The following is a 20,604-nucleotide window of genomic DNA, read 5'->3' as shown; positions in this document are numbered from 1 at the left end:
TACTAATATCAACAAAATTCAATATTTTCACATTTATTTATTTTTTTCTTAATTTGCTAGACTTCACAAAATGTTTGAAATTAATATTCAAAATAATTAAAAATTACTTGGCTGTAAAAATCCTAATTATTGTAGAATATATTATATATAATTCAAAATAAAAGTCCAAAATATAATTAAATTCTACATCTAACCTAAATATCTAAATTATCTAGACAAATATTCTATTTTCAAGACTCTCTCTGTCTCTAACACTTACTTAATTAGTTGAAATTAATGTGAGTTATTCACTTTTGAAGTAGGTTCCTCAAAAAGTAGTGCTAGAGAGAGTTTTGAAATCGATGTGGATCATTTACTTTAGAAATAGGTCCCTCATAATGTAGTGTTAAAATGAAATAGGTTTCTCATAAAGTGGTGTTAGAGAGTTTTGAAATCAACATAGATCATTCATATTATACAAACAAGGTCCCTCATAAAGGAGTGTTAGAGAGTGTTTCAACATAGATCATATTCATATTAAATGTGAATGTGAGTGTTAAAAAGAGTGTTGAGTGAAACACTCATTAACACTCCTAACAAACTAATAGAAAGACTAATTAACTACTTCCTCCATTTTGGCCAAATTAAACAAATTAAAAAAAGGATCTTGTTAACATGTGCCTTAAGGGCACATGTTAAGATATCCAAATATAGAAACTCAACATTTAATGATGCTAGAAATTTAATGCTTCAAATGTTAAAAAGCACAAATTAGCATTTAATGGTTTCTATTTTTGTTTCCTTAACATGTGCCTTAAGGGCACATGTTAACATTCTCCTTAAAAAAAAATGTAATTAATGTTGTATGAAAAAAAATAATTATGAGTTAGTTTACAAAATTGTCATTCATTAATGGTATATGAAAGATACATTGAAGAATTGAAAGAAGATAGAGTAATAAATAGTTAACGGTATAATGGAAAAAATAACATTAAATACTTCATTAGTAATGTAAAGTGATTTATAATTTGGTACAATTTTTTCTCAAAATAACTTATAATTTTGTACGAATGGAGTAATTGATACTCTAGCTAATTATCAATATTCTTAACACAAAATTTAAATAGCTTTGTGTTTTCAAAATAACACTTCCTCCATCGTCGACTTTAATTATAAGAAATTTTTTTTCGATTTAATATTTGCTTATAATTAAAGCTAGATAGAATAATAATAAGGCTAAATTGCAGTTTTAGTCCCCCACGTTTCATAATTGTGCGATTTTGGTCCCCCTAGTTTCAAACGAGCGATTTTGGTCCCCATGTTTCATAATTGTGCGATTTTGGTCGCCCTAGTTTCAAACAAGCGATTTTGGTCTCCATGTTTCATAATTGTGCGATTTTGGTCCCCCTAGTTTCAAACGAGCGATTTTAGTCCCCCAGATTTGCCCCCCTTTGCATTTTTTGGTCCTGTTAACCATTTTGACAAAAAACTGTTGACATTGAATTTTTTGACACGTGTTTAAATTATATTGGAAAACCTATAATTTCTTTTTTATTGTTTTTTTTTTGAAAAAAAAAACCAAGTAAAGGTCATGTGAATTTTTTTAAAAAATGTCATCATCTTTGCTCTAATCTCTCAATTGCAGAAGCTTCGACGAAAGCTCCTTGTGTTGCACTAGGTTGAGATGCTTAAAACATAAGTTTTCAAATTGTTCCTTCAATTAGATATTTCTAAGCGATTGGCCAAAGATACAAAAATCTTCAAAGTCTCATTTGCAAACCTCTACTGCTTGGCAACTGGCAATGCATCTAGCGTCATCATATTATGTAATCGATCTGCCAATTTAATGAAAATAGCTCTTGCATCTGGCATGGCAAGGAACATTGTATGCAGGTCGCAGCTAGTTTCAACAGACTCGGGTGACCCTTCCTTGTTTTTTTTTTATAAAAAAAAACATATTAAAAAAAATTATAAGTTGTCAAATATAATTAACACATGTGTCAAAAAAATCAATGTCGACAATTTTTTTGGTCAAAATAGTCAACAGGGACCAAGAAATGTAAAAGGGGGCAAATGTGGGGGACCAAAATCACTCGATTGAAACTATGAGGACCAAAATCGTACAATTAAGAAACGTGGGGGACCAAAATCGCTCGTTTGAAACTAGGGGGACCAAAATCGCACAATTAAAAAACGTGAGGGACCAAAACGACAATTTAGCCTAATAATAAAAGGAAATTGATCTATCCGACTGAAGGAGAACACCAAATGACTTCCTTGATATGAGTCGGATGGATCAAGTGCAATACTGATGGTGCTGCTATCTTAGTATCTTCTTCTTGTGGTGGTATTTTCAGGATCAATTTGGCAGATTGAGTTTGTGGTTTTGCTCATAATACTGGTCAAGGATCTTCATTTAATGCAGTGCTTTGTGGTGCAATGGCTGCAATCGAAATTGCACACAGATTTCATTGGCATCATTTATGGATGGAAATAGATTCATCTCTTGGAAGCTTAGGAACAGGTGGTCCAATTGCAATGGTCTTCTTCGAAATATGAATGTTATTGTATCACATATTTTTAAAGAGGGTAATAGTTGTGCTGATAGTTTAGCAAGAATAGGTTTGAATTTGGTTAACCCTACTATTTGGTTTGATTTACCGAGATCAAAGATAATTTCTTTAGGAACAAATTTGGTTTACATAACTATAAGTTTATCAATTTTTAAGGAGGTTTTGGTTCTTGTGCCCGTCCTACTTTTCTCTCTCTTGTTTTTGTTTATATATTGTAAGGCATAGCCCACTGTTATGCTTTCTTTGGTTAAAAAAAGAAAGGAAATTGAACATGTGGTTTGTGGAGGGGAAAAACAATTTATTATCTATATTTTTAGGAACGTGTGGCTGTCTTTTGTTGTGTTAATATTGCACTTGTATTGAGTCTTTTGTATAGAAATCCTTCATCTAGACCAAGCACCAACCATGGAGCTTCAAAGCCATTTTTCTAATTTTACTTTCATGGCAACTTTTCTCTTCCTCTTTATGCTATTCATAATAGTTAAAAAATGGAGTACTTCTAAAAATTCCATAACCAATTTACCACCAGGACCATGGACACTGCCCCTCATAGGAAACATACACCAGATTATCAGCCGCTCACTTCCTCATCATTCCTTGAAAAATTTGGCAGAAAAATATGGACCATTAATGCATATAAAACTAGGAGAAGTACCATACATAATAGTTAGTTCACCAGAAATGGCCAAAGAGATTATGAAAACACATGACCTTACCTTTTGTGATAGGCCAAACCTTCTTTTGTCTACAATATGGAGTTACAACAATACTGATATTATATTCTCTCCATATGGAGAACATTGGAGGCAAATACGAAAGATATGTGTTATAGAGCTATTAAGTGTAAAGCGTGTTCAATCATTTAGGTACATAAGAGAAGAAGAGGTTTCAAATCTTGTTAAATCAATCTTTGCAAGTGAAGGATCTGTAGTTAATCTTACTGATAAGATTTTGTCAATGACATATGGGATAACAATGCGTGCGGCTTTTGGTAAAAAGAGCAAACACCAACGATCGTTCAAATTAGCAATACAGGAAATAGCACGTTTGTTGGGAGGATTTTGTATTGCTGATTTGTACCCTTCAGTTAAAATACTTCAAAGGGTGAATAGGACGAAGACCAAGATTGAAAAGGTTCATAGAGAGATCGATATGATATTGCAAGACATCATCGACGATCACAAAAGTGTTCACAAGGAAGCAAACAAGGATGAAGATCTTGATCTAGTTGATGTTCTTCTCAAGATTCAACAGGAAAATGATCAGTCACAACTTCCCTTGACTGATGATAATTTGAAATCAATCATTCAGGTTAGTCTACAATCAAACATGTTGACATATTAATTTATTTCATAATTTAAAGACTAGTTTATCAATTTGACTAATAATAGTATTATTCTATGGGAGAGAATGCATGTTGGTTTATACAATAGATAATGTTAATCTATATTTGCAGGACATGTTTAGTGCTGGTACTGAAACATCGTCAAATGCGGTGTTATGGGTGATGTCTGAGATGGTAAAGAATCCAAATATAATGGAAAAAGCACAAGCTGAAGTAAGAAGAGTGTTTGATAAAAATGGGTATGTCGACGAGACAGAGTTGCACCGATTGATATACTTAAAGTCTGTGATCAAAGAAACATTGAGGTTACATCCTATTGCACCATTGTTAGTTCCAAGAGAAAGTAGGGAGAGATGCGAAATCAATGGGTATGATATCCCATCTAAGACGAGGGTTCTTATCAATGCTTACGCCATTGGAAGAGATCCAAAATATTGGGCTGAACCTAAGAGCTTTAAACCTGAGAGGTTTGTGGATAGCCTAATTGATTTCAAAGGCACTGATTTTGAATTAATACCATTTGGTGCCGGAAGGAGAATGTGTCCAGGTATCGCATTTGCCTTACCCAATGTTGAGTTACCACTTGCTAAGTTACTTTACCATTTTGATTGGAAACTGCCCAACGAAATCAAGAATGAAGAACTAAATATGACCGAGTCATTTGGAATGACCGTAGGAAGAAAACATGACCTATGCTTGATTCCTATTACTCGTCGTCGTCTTTGATAACAATTTCTTGAACAAACATGTTCACAAAGTATTTAAGTTTTGTAGCTAGTACTACTGAAATAAATGTATCAAATAAAATTTCAATTATCCCATGGTGTGTATGATGTTCCTAATAAAGTTTGTACTAATATCTTTACACATAGATTTTGTGCTAAAAAAGCAATTGCAAAGTACTATTTGTACAATGTTGTATAATATACATTAACCAGAGAAGAATCTTTTCCAGGACTGCCAAGGAAGAAATCCACCTAAAATAGATAGCATATGAAGAATTACTTATGAGGTAATATAATTAATCAATATCACATAATAAGTATAACTTATACAGTAATTAGGATGATTAGGATGCAATAAACATAACATACCACATTCTGGGCAACGAAAATAATTCTTTTCTACAAAAACAAGTCCTGAACCTCCACATGTCTCACATTTTTTTTGAGCTATCTGTGTAACAAATATTCAAAATGAAGACAAAAGAACACATAAGAATGAGATTCATAATTTATGAACTAATCATTAATCTTCTGAAAAAATGACTTACAATTCTCTTACTAAATTCAATCCCTGCCACCACAAAAGGTGTAATCCCAGCTACAAAATTCACACAAAATAAAAAGTCAAATTCTGACTGAAACAATTTTTAACTATACTTCAATAAACGGTCAAACTCAGGATTACCAGAGTCGATTACTTTGGCAAATGGAAAGGTTAAACGAATAAATAAATTAAGTGAACACAAAACTATTTGAGAGATATTAATTACCTATAGTCCCAACAACAATTTGCCATGTGATTTCAGCTGGAGCTGGGTCAAGTACTACTGTGGTGACATCATTCATAGACACAACACCTACCCTTGTTCTTGTGCTTCTTCTTGTTATTTTTGGATTCTTAACCCAAAAATTAGAGGTTTTAGTCAATGTTAAGGAACAACAATTATGTGTAACTATGTTTCTAGCTTTTGCAGTAGTCAAGGAAGGTAGAGAACAACAAACTAATGCTTCCATAATAACTTAACAAACAACTGACATTCAAACCCCTTTTCAGCTCACAAAACTCACAACAATAACCAAAATGTTATGAAAATGCTACGTGGGCTTTTTCAGCCCACATGGTCACATCCTCACGCCACCACACACTATAATTATTTTCTTTTGTATTATATCAAATTTTGTTTCTTGCCTCCTAAAAAAAATTATTTTATTTTTAGTCATGGTAAATTTTTTAGTCTTTGTAAAATTTGTTCACATTGAAATTAGTTAATATTGGATGAATGGAAATCAAATGCTGAATAATATATAGTCCCTAACAAAAAATTTATAGTTTTAAAAAAAAAAACAAAAAAATTATAGGGACTAAGCAAATTATCAATAACTAAGGTAAAATTTATATTTGTAAGAAATTCAAATATAAAAATAATTTTAATTTAGATTAATTTCAGTGCATTAACGGTATACTTAACTTTTGTAGATAATTCCTAAAATATTTAAATAATTGCTTAAAAAATATTTAAATATTCATATGCCATAATTTAGATTTTGTTTTTAGTAATCTCCGACCTTTTTTTTTTTGGTTACAGTAATCTCCGACCTTTAAATTATAAGTAAATAATTTTTTTTTTAGATTTATTATATAACTGATCTATCTATCTGATATTTAATATAGGTTTTTGGTAAGGGTTATTTAATATAGGTTAAAAATATCAAATATTCAATAAATCTAAAAAGTCAATATTTATTTATAATTTAGGTCAAAGAGAGTATTAATTTGAATGAATGAATATGATTTATTTTTGGTCAAAAAATAATTTCTTCATAAAAAAATTTAGATTAGAGTTTAAAAATCACTTTTAAAATTATCTATATTCACTTCCGCTTAATGACATTAATAAAAAGGTTATAGATCGTATGTATTCAAAATTTGTCTCAATATTACTCCAAAATAGTGAAAACTTTATCGAGAGCACTTAATTGAGATGACGTGAATCTCTTCTAGTTTAATCACAATGTACTAGGTTTGATCTATGCCTTGGGCATGTAGTATCGTTAAAACTCTTAGGGAGAATTTACCATCCATTTGGATCTCACAAAACTCGAGGGATTAATTTTTGCAGTTGCGCGTAGTGAATACCCAATTTACAACAAAAAATAGTTAAAACTTTAGAGTTTACAAATTTTCTACATTTACTTCCCTTGACATAGTGTGACACAAATTAAATTATAGATATTTAGACCCCTTAACAATTTAATTATGGGTTCAATTTCCGACTAAAGCGTATGAAAAAAGGTTTTGTCTAACATGCATAACCATATTAAGTGTTGTATGGTGCACAAGTTCGTGATATCACTCTAACGAATACGAATTTTGCAAAATCCACCATTGGATTGAAAGTTTGTATCATATAGATCATCCATATCAATTTTTAAAAAAATTGAAAAAATCGTTTGATATGTCATTGAGACCTATAAAGATTAACGGTATTTGATGGGTCTCAATGACACATCAAATAATTTTCAATTTTTTAAAAATTTGACATTAATGATCTATATAATATCGACTTTCAATCCAAAATCTGTCTCAATACCAATTGATCAAACCTCTTAAAATTTTTTATTTTTTATTTAATTTTGTTTTACACTTTTTACACGAAAGACAAAATCTTTTGAAAGTTTAAGTCATAACTTAATGGGATGAATGTGTAGGGAAAAAAAATTTTGAACGTATCATCCCATAAGAAGTTCAACTTACAAAAAATGTCAAAATTATTAGACCGAATATCGTGACCCGAGTTTGAACTTTGGATCTCAAATTTTTCGGTGCATTTATCACTTTATCTAAAAAATAATGTCTCAAATAGTCAATAGTACCACTATCCACTTTACAACGACGCCGTTTAGCAAGGTTTCTTTATAAGAAAATTCAAATCCAAGTCAAAATTGAAAGAAAATAAACCTCTGGTTGTAACAATTTCTAGATTTCTAGATTCTAGATTTCTAGATTCTATTCTATGGATTACATAATTAGGGTTTTTCAGTAGATTCTCTCTTCTTTCAAATTTCAAAAATGGCTACATTTTCATCTCTTTACCCTTACAATCCTATGCTTTTCGTTCCAACTTCTTCCTCAAATTATCATTTTGCTTCTTCGTTTTTGCGACGAACCAAATTCATTGTTCTTTCCTCTCATTCCAATCCCAAAATTCTTAAAACCAACAGAAAATCAATTTATGGAAAAACCCTCTCGCCGTACGATTCCGATGAAGAAAATGATGAAATGGACGACGAAGATGATGATGAAGATGAAGATGATGATGATGATGATGAAGATTGGTTCTCTGATGATGTGAGTTTTGCAATTTCACTTCCCATGATGAAATTTTACTATTTTATATTTAAATTCCGCGATGAATTTATCATTTGTGAGTTTTCAATTGAAAAATTGAAGTGGTTTTATGAATTTGGTATTGAAAGTTTTGAACTTTTTTATCCAAATTTGTTCGAGTTTAAGATAGAGTGTGTGTGTCAGTGTTCAATGTTGCTGAATTGAATTGGAGAAATAAGTGATTCCATTTCTCTGTAATATTTTTAGGTCCTATTTGGAAACACAACTTTTTTGCAGCTTATATCACAATCACTTATCATGATAAGCACTTAGAAAATGTAATAAGCTTTTTTTATAACATCAGATAAAATTATTAATTTTTTTTTGTATATGCTATAAGTTGTTTTCATAAGCTGACAAAAGCTCATATAAAATGTAATAAGCTGTTTTTTTTATTTATTTATTTTTTATAAATTCTGCCAAACAGTCTCCGAAAACTTATGTCAGTAGATAAGCTCAAATAAGTTCATCCAAACTGGCCCTATGCATTTCAAATTTAAGTGATTTAATTTTAGTCTTAATTTTTCGGTTTGGTAGGAGGAATTTGCTGAGCCTGCTGATCTTGATCCTAAAGTCAAGAGATTGAAGTCAAAGACACTTGCAGGTATTTTGGAAAAATTTATATTCAGTAGTTTTAATGGATTATGTATAGCATAGACACTTCACATTGAAGGCATATCCTGTGTCCGACACAACGCCGACTCATGTGGTTACATCGATGTTGGCTTGTCAGTGTCGTGTATATTGACAATGTTTGTTAATGCTTCATAGAAGTTTTTGAATGTTGCATAATGTTGAAAGTTGAAACAGGTAGACAACAGGAAAAGGAAAACGGTGTGAGATCTCTTTACAATGGACAAAGCAATAGGTTGCCCAAAAGTCGGAGAATAGCATCGTTACAAGAAAATAACAGTGCAAAGGTACTAAATGGTGATACAATACAGTGTTGAGTATCAAATGATGCCATTTAATGTACTTTGGTGTGGTGCTATAGAATCTTATATTCACTCTTTTGTTTTTTTTTTGTTTTTAATTGTAGTTTGGTAGAAATTATAAGGAGAAAAGATATCCGGAGTTGTCTGATGTGATTGCTTTGGATGTGAATTGGTTACCACTTCTTGATTACTTAAGCACCTTTGGAATTAAGGAATCACAATTTGTCCAAATTTACGAGAGGCACATGGCATCGTTTCAAATTAATGTATATTCTGCACAAGAAAGGGTTGAATACTTATTGAGTCTTGGGGTTAAACATACAAATATAAGAAGGATCCTTTTGAGGCAACCACAAATTCTCGAATATACGGTGGAGAACAATTTGAAGACACACGTCGCTTTCTTGATGGGTTTGGGCGTACCTAGTTCCAAATTGGGGCAAATTATTGCTTCTACTCCTTCCATTTTTTCTTATAGTGTTGAGAACTCGTTAAAACCAACAGTGAGATATTTAATTGAAGAAGTCGGCATCAAGGAAAAAGATTTGGGTAAAGTCATTCAACTGAGTCCTCAAATTCTTGTCCAACGTATTGACATTTCATGGAATGCTCGATTTATGTTCCTTACCAAAGAGTTGGGTGCACCAAAAGAGAGCATTGTGAAGATGGTGACGAAACACCCTCAGCTTCTCCATTACAGTATTGATGATGGATTGCTGCCAAGAATAAATTTCTTACGGAGCATAGGAATGAAAAATGCAGATATCTTGAAAATCTTAACTAGCCTTACACAGGTCATTTTGCATTCATTTTCGTTATTCTATTCTCCCTTTTGCACAAGGAAAAATGAAATCTTGTTATTATATAATCGACGTATTTTTTATTATGGTCTTTTGGATCGATCCTTCTTGTTATATCACTAACAGTCAGTAGTTTCTTATCGACTGACTGTGCCTGCAGGTGCTATCTCTGTCCTTGGAGGCTAATCTAAAGCCGAAGTATTTGTACTTGGTAAATGAACTTCGCAATGAGGTGAAATCCTTGACTAAATACCCGATGTACCTTAGCTTGTCTTTGGACCAGAGAATACGCCCTCGTCATACGTTCTTGGTTTCCCTGAAGAAAGCTCCAAAAGGACCATTTCCTCTTGGATCTCTAGTCCCAACTGATGAAGCCTTTTGTCAACAGTGGGCTGGTACTACTCTTGATAAATATTTGGCATTTCGCAATAGATTATTACTCAAAAAGTTTGCAGATAAATATGACAAAAATGTGAAAAGATAAGGATCAAATTTGTCCCAGTCAACTTGCATGAGTACTATGAGATTTCAACATGTTCAATCATTGGAGTTTACTAACTAAGCCATTGGAACTGGAAGATGATTTCACATTGGCACACAAATATCAGTGTTTTATTTCTCAGCAGATGCTGATCAACTTGTTTTGTGAAATTTATCATTGCGGTTTATGTTGGCCTGAAAGACAATTCATCGCGGTGCTGTCTGTCACCATAAGGTGAGCTTGTTTAGTGATTAATAATTTATCAATACATACAATAAGCTGTTATTAACCCCTGATAATTGCAGGTTGGTCAACACATAGATTGAAGAAAGAAGCTGTATAAACTTATTATGATCCAACTTATACATTCTATCTTTTTTTTTTTTATTTTTTTTACCTTCATTGATGAATTGTATTTATAATTATAATATGTACACATTCTTTATTTCTTTTGGTGTTTTCATTGTTGTGTATCTCAAAATCAATAGGACCACTTTTTGTTACACTTGTGACTATATAAATTACACTATACATAGAGACAATTATTTGTTACCCTGTGCCAATTTGTATCACATGTACCAGTTGAAATTAAATTATTAAGCCAACGCTTATGTGGACAACAACTCACATGCCTCGTTAACAAATGAACACACTGGACAGTAACTCATATGACATGCAGTTTATCCTTTAAAAAAGCTGTAACTCATATGACATGCAGTTTATCCTTTAAAAAAGCTTTGACGTTAGCCGCCACTGTCCCTATCAAAAGTCGTAACCTCAAAACTTGGAGTGCTAAGTTAGCCAATCAGCTTCCTCAAAACTTGTTGTGCTCACAGCAAACAGGCAATTATATACTATGTTACAAAGTTAAGTGTGTGCGTGCTGATGAGTACCACAAGCATCTTTGGATTTTTTAAGTGATGTTCGTTTTCTTTTCAAGAATTATTATGTGCAAGTACTATTTTAAGATAAAGTTGGTTTCTATCATATTATATCATCTAATTCTATAATTAACTCATGACCTAATAATTTAAAAGGACTAAACTTATGTACAGTGCTTTAGACACAGTTTTTACTGTGCTAGATACAAGGAGGTGGTTATTATTATTAAAAAACAGTTTTCCTTTATTTTTTTTAAATTAAAAATGTAAATAACTAACTTTTTGTGAGAGGCACAGTAAAAACTGCACCTAAAGAAAAGTATATAAGTTTTGTCCAATTTAAAAATTGGTGTTAAACGATTTAATATGCAGTAGTGGAAATGCCAACTATAAAACAACTCAATAATGATGTTTAATTAACATAGAATAGGCCATTAGCACCAAATAGTAATATTTTTTTTCTAACATTAACGTTTTTAAATCATCACTAGCATTGAACACAATTTGAGATTACTACAAATATCTATATTTAGGCATCTTAATTTCTCAACTATCAAAATCTTTAGTTGAAGTAAGAGAGGCAATGATTAAAGGCATTAATATTTAATTATGTCTTCTGTAGCTTGCTTAAATCATGAGGCCAAATCTGATTTGGATAGAAACGTTGCAGATTTGACCTTTTAATATATCCATATAAATTATTATATGGACCACCCTTTAAGATCAAGTGCATGAATTTTGATTACTTGAATATGTTTTTGTTCAACACCCTGCAGGAAGTACTAGATCAAAATATTGAGGCAAAAATTGAAACACTAAAATACAATGTGAGGAAGATGCTTGTCACAAAGAGTGAGAAGCCCTTAGGAAAAATTCACTTGATTGATTCAATATGCCGCTTGGGTGTGAGTTATCATTTTGAACATGAGATTGAAGAAGTTTTGCAACATATTCACAATAATTATGTTAAAAATGGAGAAATAACTTTTGAAAACGACATTTTCTCTGTTGCTACGCTATTTAGGTTGTTGAGGCAACATGGATTTCACGTTTTACCAAGTAATATACCCTCAACTTATTGCCTATAAGAAAAAAACCTTTTATTTCTTTTTGTATGTCATTTTTTTTTTCTTTTTTCAATTCTTATGGTTTATCTTTTTCGTATTATTATTGAAGAACAATTTTATAAAGTAATTAATTACGATTTATTTTGTCAAAAAAAAAATAAAATACGATTTATCATTTTTATATAAAATCAATGATATTCTTTTAATTTGTGTGTCATGTGTCGAGAGGACTTATATTTTAAGACAGATGAAGTATTTTATATAAAGAGAAGAAGACTAAGATGTTGATCACTAATAATATTCCCCCATGTCTACTTTACTAATTATAGTTTTTAATGGAACTCATTTCCCTTAATATAAACATTTTCTTGTTCCTATGATAGTATAATTCAGTTGACATTGCATTTTATATATATATATATATATATATATATATATATATATATATATATATGCAAGAATCAGGATCAAACTCGGAATTTCCCACTTATTTGCCCCAATGGGTGAACTTCTAACCAATATGCAATTTGACAAAAAAAAAAAAAAAAAAAAAACATTTTCTTACTCCATGGTAATGCACTAAATTATTGATTTTATTGGCAAAATGTTAGTTGTTATGTTAGTATTCTAAACTTTTATTTCTTGACTTCCTAAAACTTTTTTTGACGGTTTGATCAATATTGTGGTTAATTGATAAAAGCACTAGATGTATTCAACAAATTCAAGGATAAGCAAGGAAACTTTAGTGAAAGACTTACAAGGGATATTGAAGGGATGCTAAGCTTGTATGAAGCAACACATATCATGGTTCATGGTGAGGATATTTTGGAAGAAGCTTTGGCTTTTACTACCACTCACCTTGAGTACATTGCCAACCAATTGAACCATCCCCATGCAATACAAGTCAAACATAGCTTAAGGCAAGCTCTCCATAAGAACTTGCCTAGGCTCGAGGCACGAAGCTACATTTCCATATACGAGAAAGATCCTTTCCATAATGAAAATTTACTCATTTTGGCAAAACTAGATTTCAATATGCTCCAAAAACTACATCAAAAGGAATTTGGTAATGTTTACAAGTAAGGATTTCCATCATACACTTCTTTTGTAACTAGAAAAAATTTATTTATTAATGTGATTTAGAGTAGTCCTTGTGATTAATATTATTGTTTGGGTCTTTATAGATGGTGGAAGGAGTTGGACATGACTAATAAACTACCGTATGCACGAGATAGGATGGCTGAAAGTTGCTTTTGGGCTTTGGCGGTATATTTTGAGCCCCAATATTCTACGATAAGAAAAATTATGATGAAAATAATCATCACAATGACAGTCGTTGATGATACATATGATGCATACGGAACAATAGATGAATTAGAACTTTTTACTAAGGCAATTGAAAGGTCAGTCTGTGCGCTCGCACACATATAAGTTTTATCGAAAGTGATTTTCAGATAGGGGCGGAACTAGGTATAAAAATTAGTGGTTGTCGCCACCCCATCGTTTAAAACTGTATGCTTTGTATATATTTGCCACCCTAAAGAGAGACACTATTGATTGTTGATTGATTTTCATAACACTTCACACATTAATTACTTCAGCATACCAAATTCAAGCATATCACCCTAGACATTTAAAAACTCTTTCCAATGCCTTGTCATGCATAAAATTCATACATACATGTGTTAAATTTTTTCAACCTTTTCCGTCCTGTTTTCAGGTTGGATATAGGCTTAGATAATCTTCCAGATTATATGAAATTTCTCTATAGAATAATTTTGGATCTTTATGAAGAAATAGAGCAAGAAATGAGGAACAATGGAAGAGTATAAGCCTTGAACTACTACGTAAAAGAAGTATGTTTTTGTTTTCATTATAAGTGTCTTAATTATGAAACAAAGACCTTTGATGTCATTTTTTTGTTGCAAGAAGACAACTACATAAACTTATTATATTTCAGCCTAGTGGCAGCTCAAAAAATACATTCAAGCTTATATGACTGAGGCTAGATGGTTAAACAAAAATTATGAACCAACATTAGAAGAATACATTCGCATATCAAAAGAATCATCTGGTTATGTGTTTATGATAACAACTTGTTACATGGGAATGAACACAACTACAGAAAACATCTTCAAGTGGATATCTAATGAGCCAATAATTATTAATGTCTCTATTGTCATTGGCAGGCTAATGGATGATATTGTGTCCAATGAGGTATATATTTAAAATTCCTAATAATTTTCTTTGTGATATATTTGTTTTAATTCAAACATGTAAACATTTACATAAGTTATTATTTTTTGAATATAGTTTGAACAAAAAAGAGATCATATTTCCTCGTTCTTGGAATGCTATATGAAGAAATATAACGTCTCTAGGGAAGCTGCCATTCAAGAAGGTCGAAAGAGAATTTCTGATGCTTGGAAAGATATGAATAAGGAATGTCTTAGGCCATATGAAGTTCCAATGCCATTTTTAAGATGCATTCTAAATCTCTCCCGTTTTATGGATGTGTTTTATAAAGATAAAGATAACTTCACACATCCTGAAGGAGAAATGAAAACATTCATCAAACTATTGCTTGTAGATCCAGTTCCAGTTTGAGTATTAACTTTAGTCTTTCTATGTCATTTATGAAATTTGTTGTTTTCTTGGATTGAAAATTTGTCTAAAGTTGCAAGCTTATTGTTATACATTTAGTTTTATATAAAAAGTTTAATCAGAAGTTGATGTTAGAGACGGAGGTTGTATATCCTCGAGCAAATAATTGAATGTAATCACTTGTGTTGTTCGGACATCGGACATATTTTTAATATATATGAAGTGTTTACTATTAGATGAATAGGCCAACATGCAAAGACTAATATCTCGAGATACTACGATCTCTTTAAAGGGTTAATATCTTACAACAGATGTTCTTATATGTCACGGGTCCATTATAATTTATAATTCTAAGATCATTATCATTTCACAAATAACTCAACCTCGCATCATCGTTGGCATAAACTCGTATCAAACGAGGAATTCAGCAAACTAGTGGGATCTGTTACAGCTGAAACATTGTTTCTGGTAGTCATAGAATTGTTTAAAGAAATGAAGGTAGTGCATTCAGTTCCAGAATTTGCACATGTATTCAGGTTGTATATTCAATATTGTTTTGAGTCACTTTTTTGCTTGATTATTACTACCTCATAAGTATATCAAAAATTTAAATTAATGTTTAGAATCATAGTTAGAATTTATTCAAACATGAAATTAAATACTTTGTGTACTCGGTCATATTTAGTTCTTCATTCTTCATTTCGTTGGGCAGTTTCCAATCAAAATGGTAAAGTAACATAGCAAGTGGCAACTCAATATTGGGTAAGGCAAATGCTAGGCCCGGACACATTCTTCTTCCGGCACCAAATGGTATGAATTCAAAGTCCGTGCCTTTGAAATCAATTAGGCTATCGACAAACCTCTCAGGTTTAAAACTCTCAGGTTCAATCCAATATTTCGGATCTCTTCCAATGGCCCAAGCATTGACAATAACCCTTGTCTTAGCCGGGATCTCATAGCCATCGATTTGACACCTCTCCCTACTTTCTCTTGGAACTAACAATGGTATAATAGGATGCAACCTAAATGTTTCTTTGATGACAGACTTTAAATAAATCAATTGGTGCATCTCTGTCTCGTCCGCATACCCCTTTTTATCAAATACTCTTCTTACTTCAGCTTGTGCTTCTTCCATTACCTTTGGATTCTTTACTATCTCAGACATCACCCATAACACAACCCCTGACGATGTTTCAGTACCGGCAGCAAACATGTCCTACAAATCAATGAATTAACATTATAAGCTAGCTTTTAAATCGCGAAATAAAAGTGCTAAATTTTATGGTTGTAGACTAATTAACCTGGATGATTGATTTCATACTGTCATCAGTCAAGGGATGTTGTGAGTGATCATTTTCCTGTTGAATCTTGAGAAGAGCATCTACTATATCTTCATCCTTGGTTTCTTCATTTTGAACTCTTTTGTGATCGTCGATGATGTCTTGCAAAATCATATCAATCTCTTTGTGAAGTTTTTCCATTTTGATCTTCGCCCAACTCACCCTTTGAAGCATTTTAATAGAAGGATACAAATCAACAATACAATTTCCTCCCAACAAAAATACTATTTCCTGTAACGCTGATTTGAACGCTTGTTGGTGTTTGCTCTTTTTACCAAAAGCCGCACGCGCTGTTATCCCATATGTCATTGCGAAAATCTTATGAGTGAGATTAACAACTGATCCTTCACTTGCAGATATTGATTTGACAAGATCTGACACCTCTTCTTCTCTTATGGACCTAAATGATTGGACACGCTTTACGCTTAATAGCTCTATAACACATATCTTTCGTAGTTGCCTCCAATGTTCTCCATATATAGAGAATATAATATCAGTAGCATTGTAACTAAATATTGTGGACAAAAGAAGGTTTGGCCTATCACAAAAGCTAAGGTCATGTGTTTTCATAATCTCTTTGGCCATTGATGGTGAACTAACTACTATGTATGGTACCTCACCAAGTTTTAGGTACATCAAAGGTCCATATTTCTCTGCCAATTTTTTTAAACAGTGATGAGGGAATGAGTTGCTGATAATTTGGTGTATGTTTCCTATGAGGGGCAGTGTCCATGGTCCTGGTGGCAAATTGGTAGTGGAATTTTTGCAACTCCATCTTGTAACTATTTTGAACAATGCCAAGAGGAAGAGAAAGGAAGCCATAAAGGTTATATTAGAAAAAGGGTTCTGAAGATCCATGATGGTATCTTGATCTAGAGGAACTAAAAAAGAATGCCTTGATGATCAAGTTATCTCTGCAAAATAGTACTCTAAATGATCACCTGCATTTCAAGATAATGCAGACATGTTAACTAATACAATACAAATACTAATATAAAATCAATACAATACAATATTAACATAAAGGTATACTTTCTAATGCATAGTACAATGACAGGTATCATGGATGATCCATCATGATCCAAAGAAAAGGACTAGAAGTGCCATGACCATGACCACTTTAGTTTGGCTAGTTGTTTCCTTGTCATGTTTAATTATAAATGAGGTAAAGACTGCAAAAAGCTTTTCTTGACATTTAATAGTAATAGTTAACATGTATATTCAATTATTATATATGCTACTTTCTATTAATTTGTAGACACTTGACAAGGCATATACCTGTGTAGAATATTGTTTAAGTTATAGTTGCTAGAGCACTAGTTGTCTTCATAGTATTTACTATTTAGTATATCTTGGTGGAGAGGATGTTGAAGACAGATATAGGTCCATTAGATAGAGGTAAGCACTAAAAAGATAAGTGCATTAACACAAACACTATAGAATTGTAATGCACATGCAATTTGGATGTTGCAAGAATAAAATATGAATTTAGAGGTGATAATAACGGAAAAGGTAAGTGAATCCTGCTAGTGGACGGTGAGATTAATCTCTCAGATTAGTTAGTCATTAAGCTGAATACCGAATTTCCATAAACAAAAAGTTAAGGGAAAGGACCTCTAACCCTCAAAACATAAAAATTGTTATTAATGCCGTTTTTAGGGTCCTGTGTCTTAACCTTGATTAACTCTAAAACTTATTGTACTGAATTATTAGGCATCACTTGTGCCTGTTCTGTTGGATTGTGTAAAGAAATTAGAAATTTTGGATTTTTTTGTTTTGTGAAAGGATAAGTTGATGGACAAGAGTTAGCTAGTTGTATGGATTGCACAAGTTTCTTGATTTTGCATTTCATAATATAGCAAATGAGTTTGGATTTGGTCAACATGAGGTTGTCTATGCCAAAGTTTCAAATTGTGGTACATATCTGCAATTACAGCCGCAATATTGCAGATGTGGTAGCCTCTGCAACGGAATCGCATAGAAATTGAGTTTAGATCTTGAGTCACATGTATCGCCGCATTGCAACTACATCAGGAACTGCATCATTCGGCCATGTTTGCACAAACTGAGATTCTACTATGATGGATAAATAGTGTAGTTTATATAGTCTTTTATTGTGAAATTACTAACAGTAACAGAAAGGAAGATCACTTGGATTTCATAACTATCATACCATTATTAGGAACATTGTACTTGTACACATTATTGGGATAAATTAATGGTATTTGCTACCTTTATCACAATCATTCTCCAATAGCTAATTGCTGAAAGTACTATGAAAAAATTAAACACCTGTAAATTTCAATTTTTTGTTTAGGCAAATACATATATTAAGGACGACGAGTAATAGGAATTAAGCATAGGTCATGTTTTCTTCCTACACCAAGTCCAAATAGCTCCGTCATATCTAATTCTTCATTCTTCATTTTATTGGGAAGCTTCCAATCGAAGTAGTAAAGTAACTGAGCAAGAGGCAGATCAACGTTAGGCAAGCCAAATGCAATGCCTGGACACATCCTCCTTCCCGCACCAAATGGTATGTATTCAAAGTCCGTGCCTTTAAAATCAATCGGACTATTAAAAAACCTCTCGGGTTTAAAACTCTCAGCATCATCCCAATACCTTGGATCTCTTCCAATAGCCCAAGCATTGACCAAGACCCTTGTCTTAGCTGGGATAACATAACCATTGATTTGGCATGTCTCCCTACTTTCTCTTGGAACTAACAACGGCGCAGTAGGATGCAACCTCAGTGTTTCTTTGACGACATTCTTTAAGTATATCAATTGGTGCATCTCTGTCTCATCTACATGCCCCTTTTTATCAAACACTCGTCTTACCTCGGCTTGTGCTTCTTCCATTACCTTTGGATTCTTTACCATCTCAGACATCCCCCATAGCACAACCTGTGACGATGGTTCTGTACCAGCAGCGAACATGTCCTACAAACGGATTAAAGTTAACACTATCTATTATCTAAACCAGCATGCATTTTCTTCCCTACAACGCAACGGAAAAATTAAGTCTTTAAATTTTGAGATAAACTAACATGTTTGGTTGTAGACTAACCTGGATGATTGATTTTATATTTTCATCGGTCAAGACATGTTGTGAGCGATCATTTTCTCGTTGAATCTCGAGAAGAACATCTACTAGATCATCTTCCTTGCCTGCTTCCTTGTGACTGCATTTGTGGTCATCAATAATGTCTTGCATTATGATATCAAACTCTCTTTGAAGTTTTACAAGTTGGTTCTTCGACAAACTCAACATTTGAAGCATTTTAATAGACGGATACAAATCTGCAATACAAAATCCTCCAAATAGTCTTAATATTTCCTCCATTGCTGATATGAACACTTTTTCATGTCTATTCCTTTTTCCAAAAGCTGCACGCGCTGTAATCCCATTTGTCAATGAGATAATCTTTTGAGTGAAATTAACAACAGAACCTTCACTTTCAAATATTGATTTAACAAGATTCGACACCTCTTCTTTTCTTATGGACCTAAATGATTGAACGCGTTTTTCACTTAATAGCTCAACAACGCATATCTTTTTGAGTTGTCTCCAGTGTTCTCCGTATGTACCGAAGACTATATCCGTAGCATTGTAACTCCATAGTGTTGACAAAAGAAGGTTTGGCCTATCACAAAAGTTGATATCATGTGTTTTCATAATCTCTTTCGCCATTTCTGGTGAACTAACTATTAAGTATGATACCTCTCCTAATTTTAGGTGCATTAAAGGTCCATATTTCTTGGCCAGATTTTGGAAGCGGCGATGAGGCAGTGAGCTGCTGATAATCTGGTGTATGTTTCCTATGAAGGGCAATTTCCATGGTCCTGGTGGTAAATTGATATCACTCCATCTTGTAACTATTTTGAATAGCACCAAAAGGAAGAGAAAGGAGGAAATGAAGGTAATAATAAAAGAAAAATTATTGTGAATTTCCATGATAGTAGCTTGATCTATGAGGAACTAAAGAAGAATAAAAAACTCACTTGATAATCTTGACAATGCAGACATGATAATTAATACAATACAAGTACTATTATAAAATTAATCCAACATTATCATAAACATAAACATAAAGATACACGTTCTAAAGCAGAATATTGATAAGAATACTTTTTCTCTCATGCACCAACCATGAGAATAATTTTTTAGGCCGAGTCATATTCCATTTGTTTAGGCTAAATATTTTTTGGATTTTACACATATTTTATGTCATATTCTCAATGCAGCCATATATTGCTTGCCGAAAATTACCAATCTTACACAACTAAGTTCTAAGAAGGGTAGAATTATATGTTCGAAATCGCACTTCAACATATCAAATGCAGCATGCACTTGTCCAAATGCAGAACCATCAGCCCCAAACTAAATCTGCTGCTATTCTGATTTTCGTGAACTTTATTCCAATCTTGCCACATTATGGAACCATGATCAACAATATGAGTAGAAGAATTTTTTTCCGCATTCC

General features: G+C 32.4%; 5 protein-coding genes and 1 pseudogene across 5 annotated transcripts; 3 read left to right on the top strand and 3 right to left on the bottom strand.

Annotated features, from left to right (window-relative positions):
• Nucleotides 1-2,745: 2,745 nt before the first annotated feature.
• Nucleotides 2,746-4,718, top strand: LOC123919443 (cytochrome P450 71D10-like). Its single transcript, XM_045971362.1, has 2 exons — nt 2,746-3,863; nt 4,009-4,718. The coding sequence occupies exons 1-2, from the start codon at nt 2,958-2,960 to the stop codon at nt 4,621-4,623; spliced, it is 1,521 nt and encodes a 506-aa protein (XP_045827318.1). The 5' UTR covers nt 2,746-2,957; the 3' UTR covers nt 4,624-4,718.
• Nucleotides 4,693-5,733, bottom strand: LOC123919451. The gene is made up of 4 exons (XM_045971373.1): nt 5,393-5,733; nt 5,171-5,220; nt 4,992-5,073; nt 4,693-4,874 (listed from the first exon to the last, which is right to left on the bottom strand). Exons 1-4 carry the CDS (start codon nt 5,634-5,636, stop codon nt 4,828-4,830), a joined length of 423 nt encoding a protein of 140 aa, XP_045827329.1. The 5' UTR covers nt 5,637-5,733; the 3' UTR covers nt 4,693-4,827.
• Nucleotides 5,734-7,481: 1,748 nt separating this feature from the next.
• On the top strand, nt 7,482-10,789 carry LOC123919448 (transcription termination factor MTERF9, chloroplastic). The gene is made up of 6 exons (XM_045971367.1): nt 7,482-7,971; nt 8,548-8,614; nt 8,821-8,930; nt 9,050-9,739; nt 9,906-10,460; nt 10,532-10,789. The coding sequence occupies exons 1-5, from the start codon at nt 7,693-7,695 to the stop codon at nt 10,227-10,229; spliced, it is 1,470 nt and encodes a 489-aa protein (XP_045827323.1). The 5' UTR covers nt 7,482-7,692; the 3' UTR covers nt 10,230-10,460; nt 10,532-10,789.
• A 927-nt stretch (nt 10,790-11,716) lies between these two features.
• On the top strand, nt 11,717-14,972 carry LOC123920678 (annotated as a pseudogene).
• A 422-nt stretch (nt 14,973-15,394) lies between these two features.
• LOC123919447 (cytochrome P450 71D10-like) lies at nt 15,395-17,074 on the bottom strand. Its single transcript, XM_045971366.1, has 2 exons — nt 16,080-17,074; nt 15,395-15,994 (listed from the first exon to the last, which is right to left on the bottom strand). The coding sequence occupies exons 1-2, from the start codon at nt 16,974-16,976 to the stop codon at nt 15,410-15,412; spliced, it is 1,482 nt and encodes a 493-aa protein (XP_045827322.1). The 5' UTR covers nt 16,977-17,074; the 3' UTR covers nt 15,395-15,409.
• Nucleotides 17,075-18,305: 1,231 nt separating this feature from the next.
• LOC123921461 (cytochrome P450 71D10-like) lies at nt 18,306-20,284 on the bottom strand. Its single transcript, XM_045974021.1, has 2 exons — nt 19,188-20,284; nt 18,306-19,060 (listed from the first exon to the last, which is right to left on the bottom strand). Exons 1-2 carry the CDS (start codon nt 20,073-20,075, stop codon nt 18,449-18,451), a joined length of 1,500 nt encoding a protein of 499 aa, XP_045829977.1. The 5' UTR covers nt 20,076-20,284; the 3' UTR covers nt 18,306-18,448.
• Nucleotides 20,285-20,604: the final 320 nt, after the last annotated feature.

Source organism: Trifolium pratense, linkage group LG4, assembly GCF_020283565.1.
Source record: "Trifolium pratense cultivar HEN17-A07 linkage group LG4, ARS_RC_1.1, whole genome shotgun sequence".
Lineage (NCBI taxonomy): Eukaryota > Viridiplantae > Streptophyta > Magnoliopsida > Fabales > Fabaceae > Trifolium > Trifolium pratense.
Note: the sequence above shows the minus strand (reverse complement) of the source record. Positions and strands in the feature narration are given on the sequence as shown.

Bases quoted from the DNA above. Each gene is read 5' to 3' on its own strand.
- LOC123919443 (XM_045971362.1), top strand. From the start codon at position 2,958: ATGGAGCTTCAAAGCCATTTTTCTAATTTTACTTTCATGGCAACTTTT. The intron at 3,864-4,008 runs GTTAGTCTACAA...CTATATTTGCAG, and splicing joins ATTTGAAATCAATCATTCAG to GACATGTTTAGTGCTGGTAC.
- LOC123919451 (XM_045971373.1), bottom strand. From the start codon at position 5,636: ATGGAAGCATTAGTTTGTTGTTCTCTACCTTCCTTGACTACTGCAAAA. The intron at 5,221-5,392 runs GTAATTAATATC...TGAATTTTGTAG, and splicing joins AATTGTTGTTGGGACTATAG to CTGGGATTACACCTTTTGTG. The intron at 4,875-4,991 runs GTATGTTATGTT...TATCTATTTTAG, and splicing joins TTTTCGTTGCCCAGAATGTG to GTGGATTTCTTCCTTGGCAG.
- LOC123919448 (XM_045971367.1), top strand. From the start codon at position 7,693: ATGGCTACATTTTCATCTCTTTACCCTTACAATCCTATGCTTTTCGTT. The intron at 8,615-8,820 runs GTATTTTGGAAA...AAGTTGAAACAG, and splicing joins GAAGTCAAAGACACTTGCAG to GTAGACAACAGGAAAAGGAA. The intron at 8,931-9,049 runs GTACTAAATGGT...TTTTAATTGTAG, and splicing joins AAGAAAATAACAGTGCAAAG to TTTGGTAGAAATTATAAGGA.
- LOC123919447 (XM_045971366.1), bottom strand. From the start codon at position 16,976: ATGGATCTTCAGAACCCTTTTTCTAATATAACCTTTATGGCTTCCTTT. The intron at 15,995-16,079 runs GTTAATTAGTCT...ATTGATTTGTAG, and splicing joins GTATGAAATCAATCATCCAG to GACATGTTTGCTGCCGGTAC.
- LOC123921461 (XM_045974021.1), bottom strand. From the start codon at position 20,075: ATGGAAATTCACAATAATTTTTCTTTTATTATTACCTTCATTTCCTCC. The intron at 19,061-19,187 runs GTTAGTCTACAA...ATCCGTTTGTAG, and splicing joins ATATAAAATCAATCATCCAG to GACATGTTCGCTGCTGGTAC.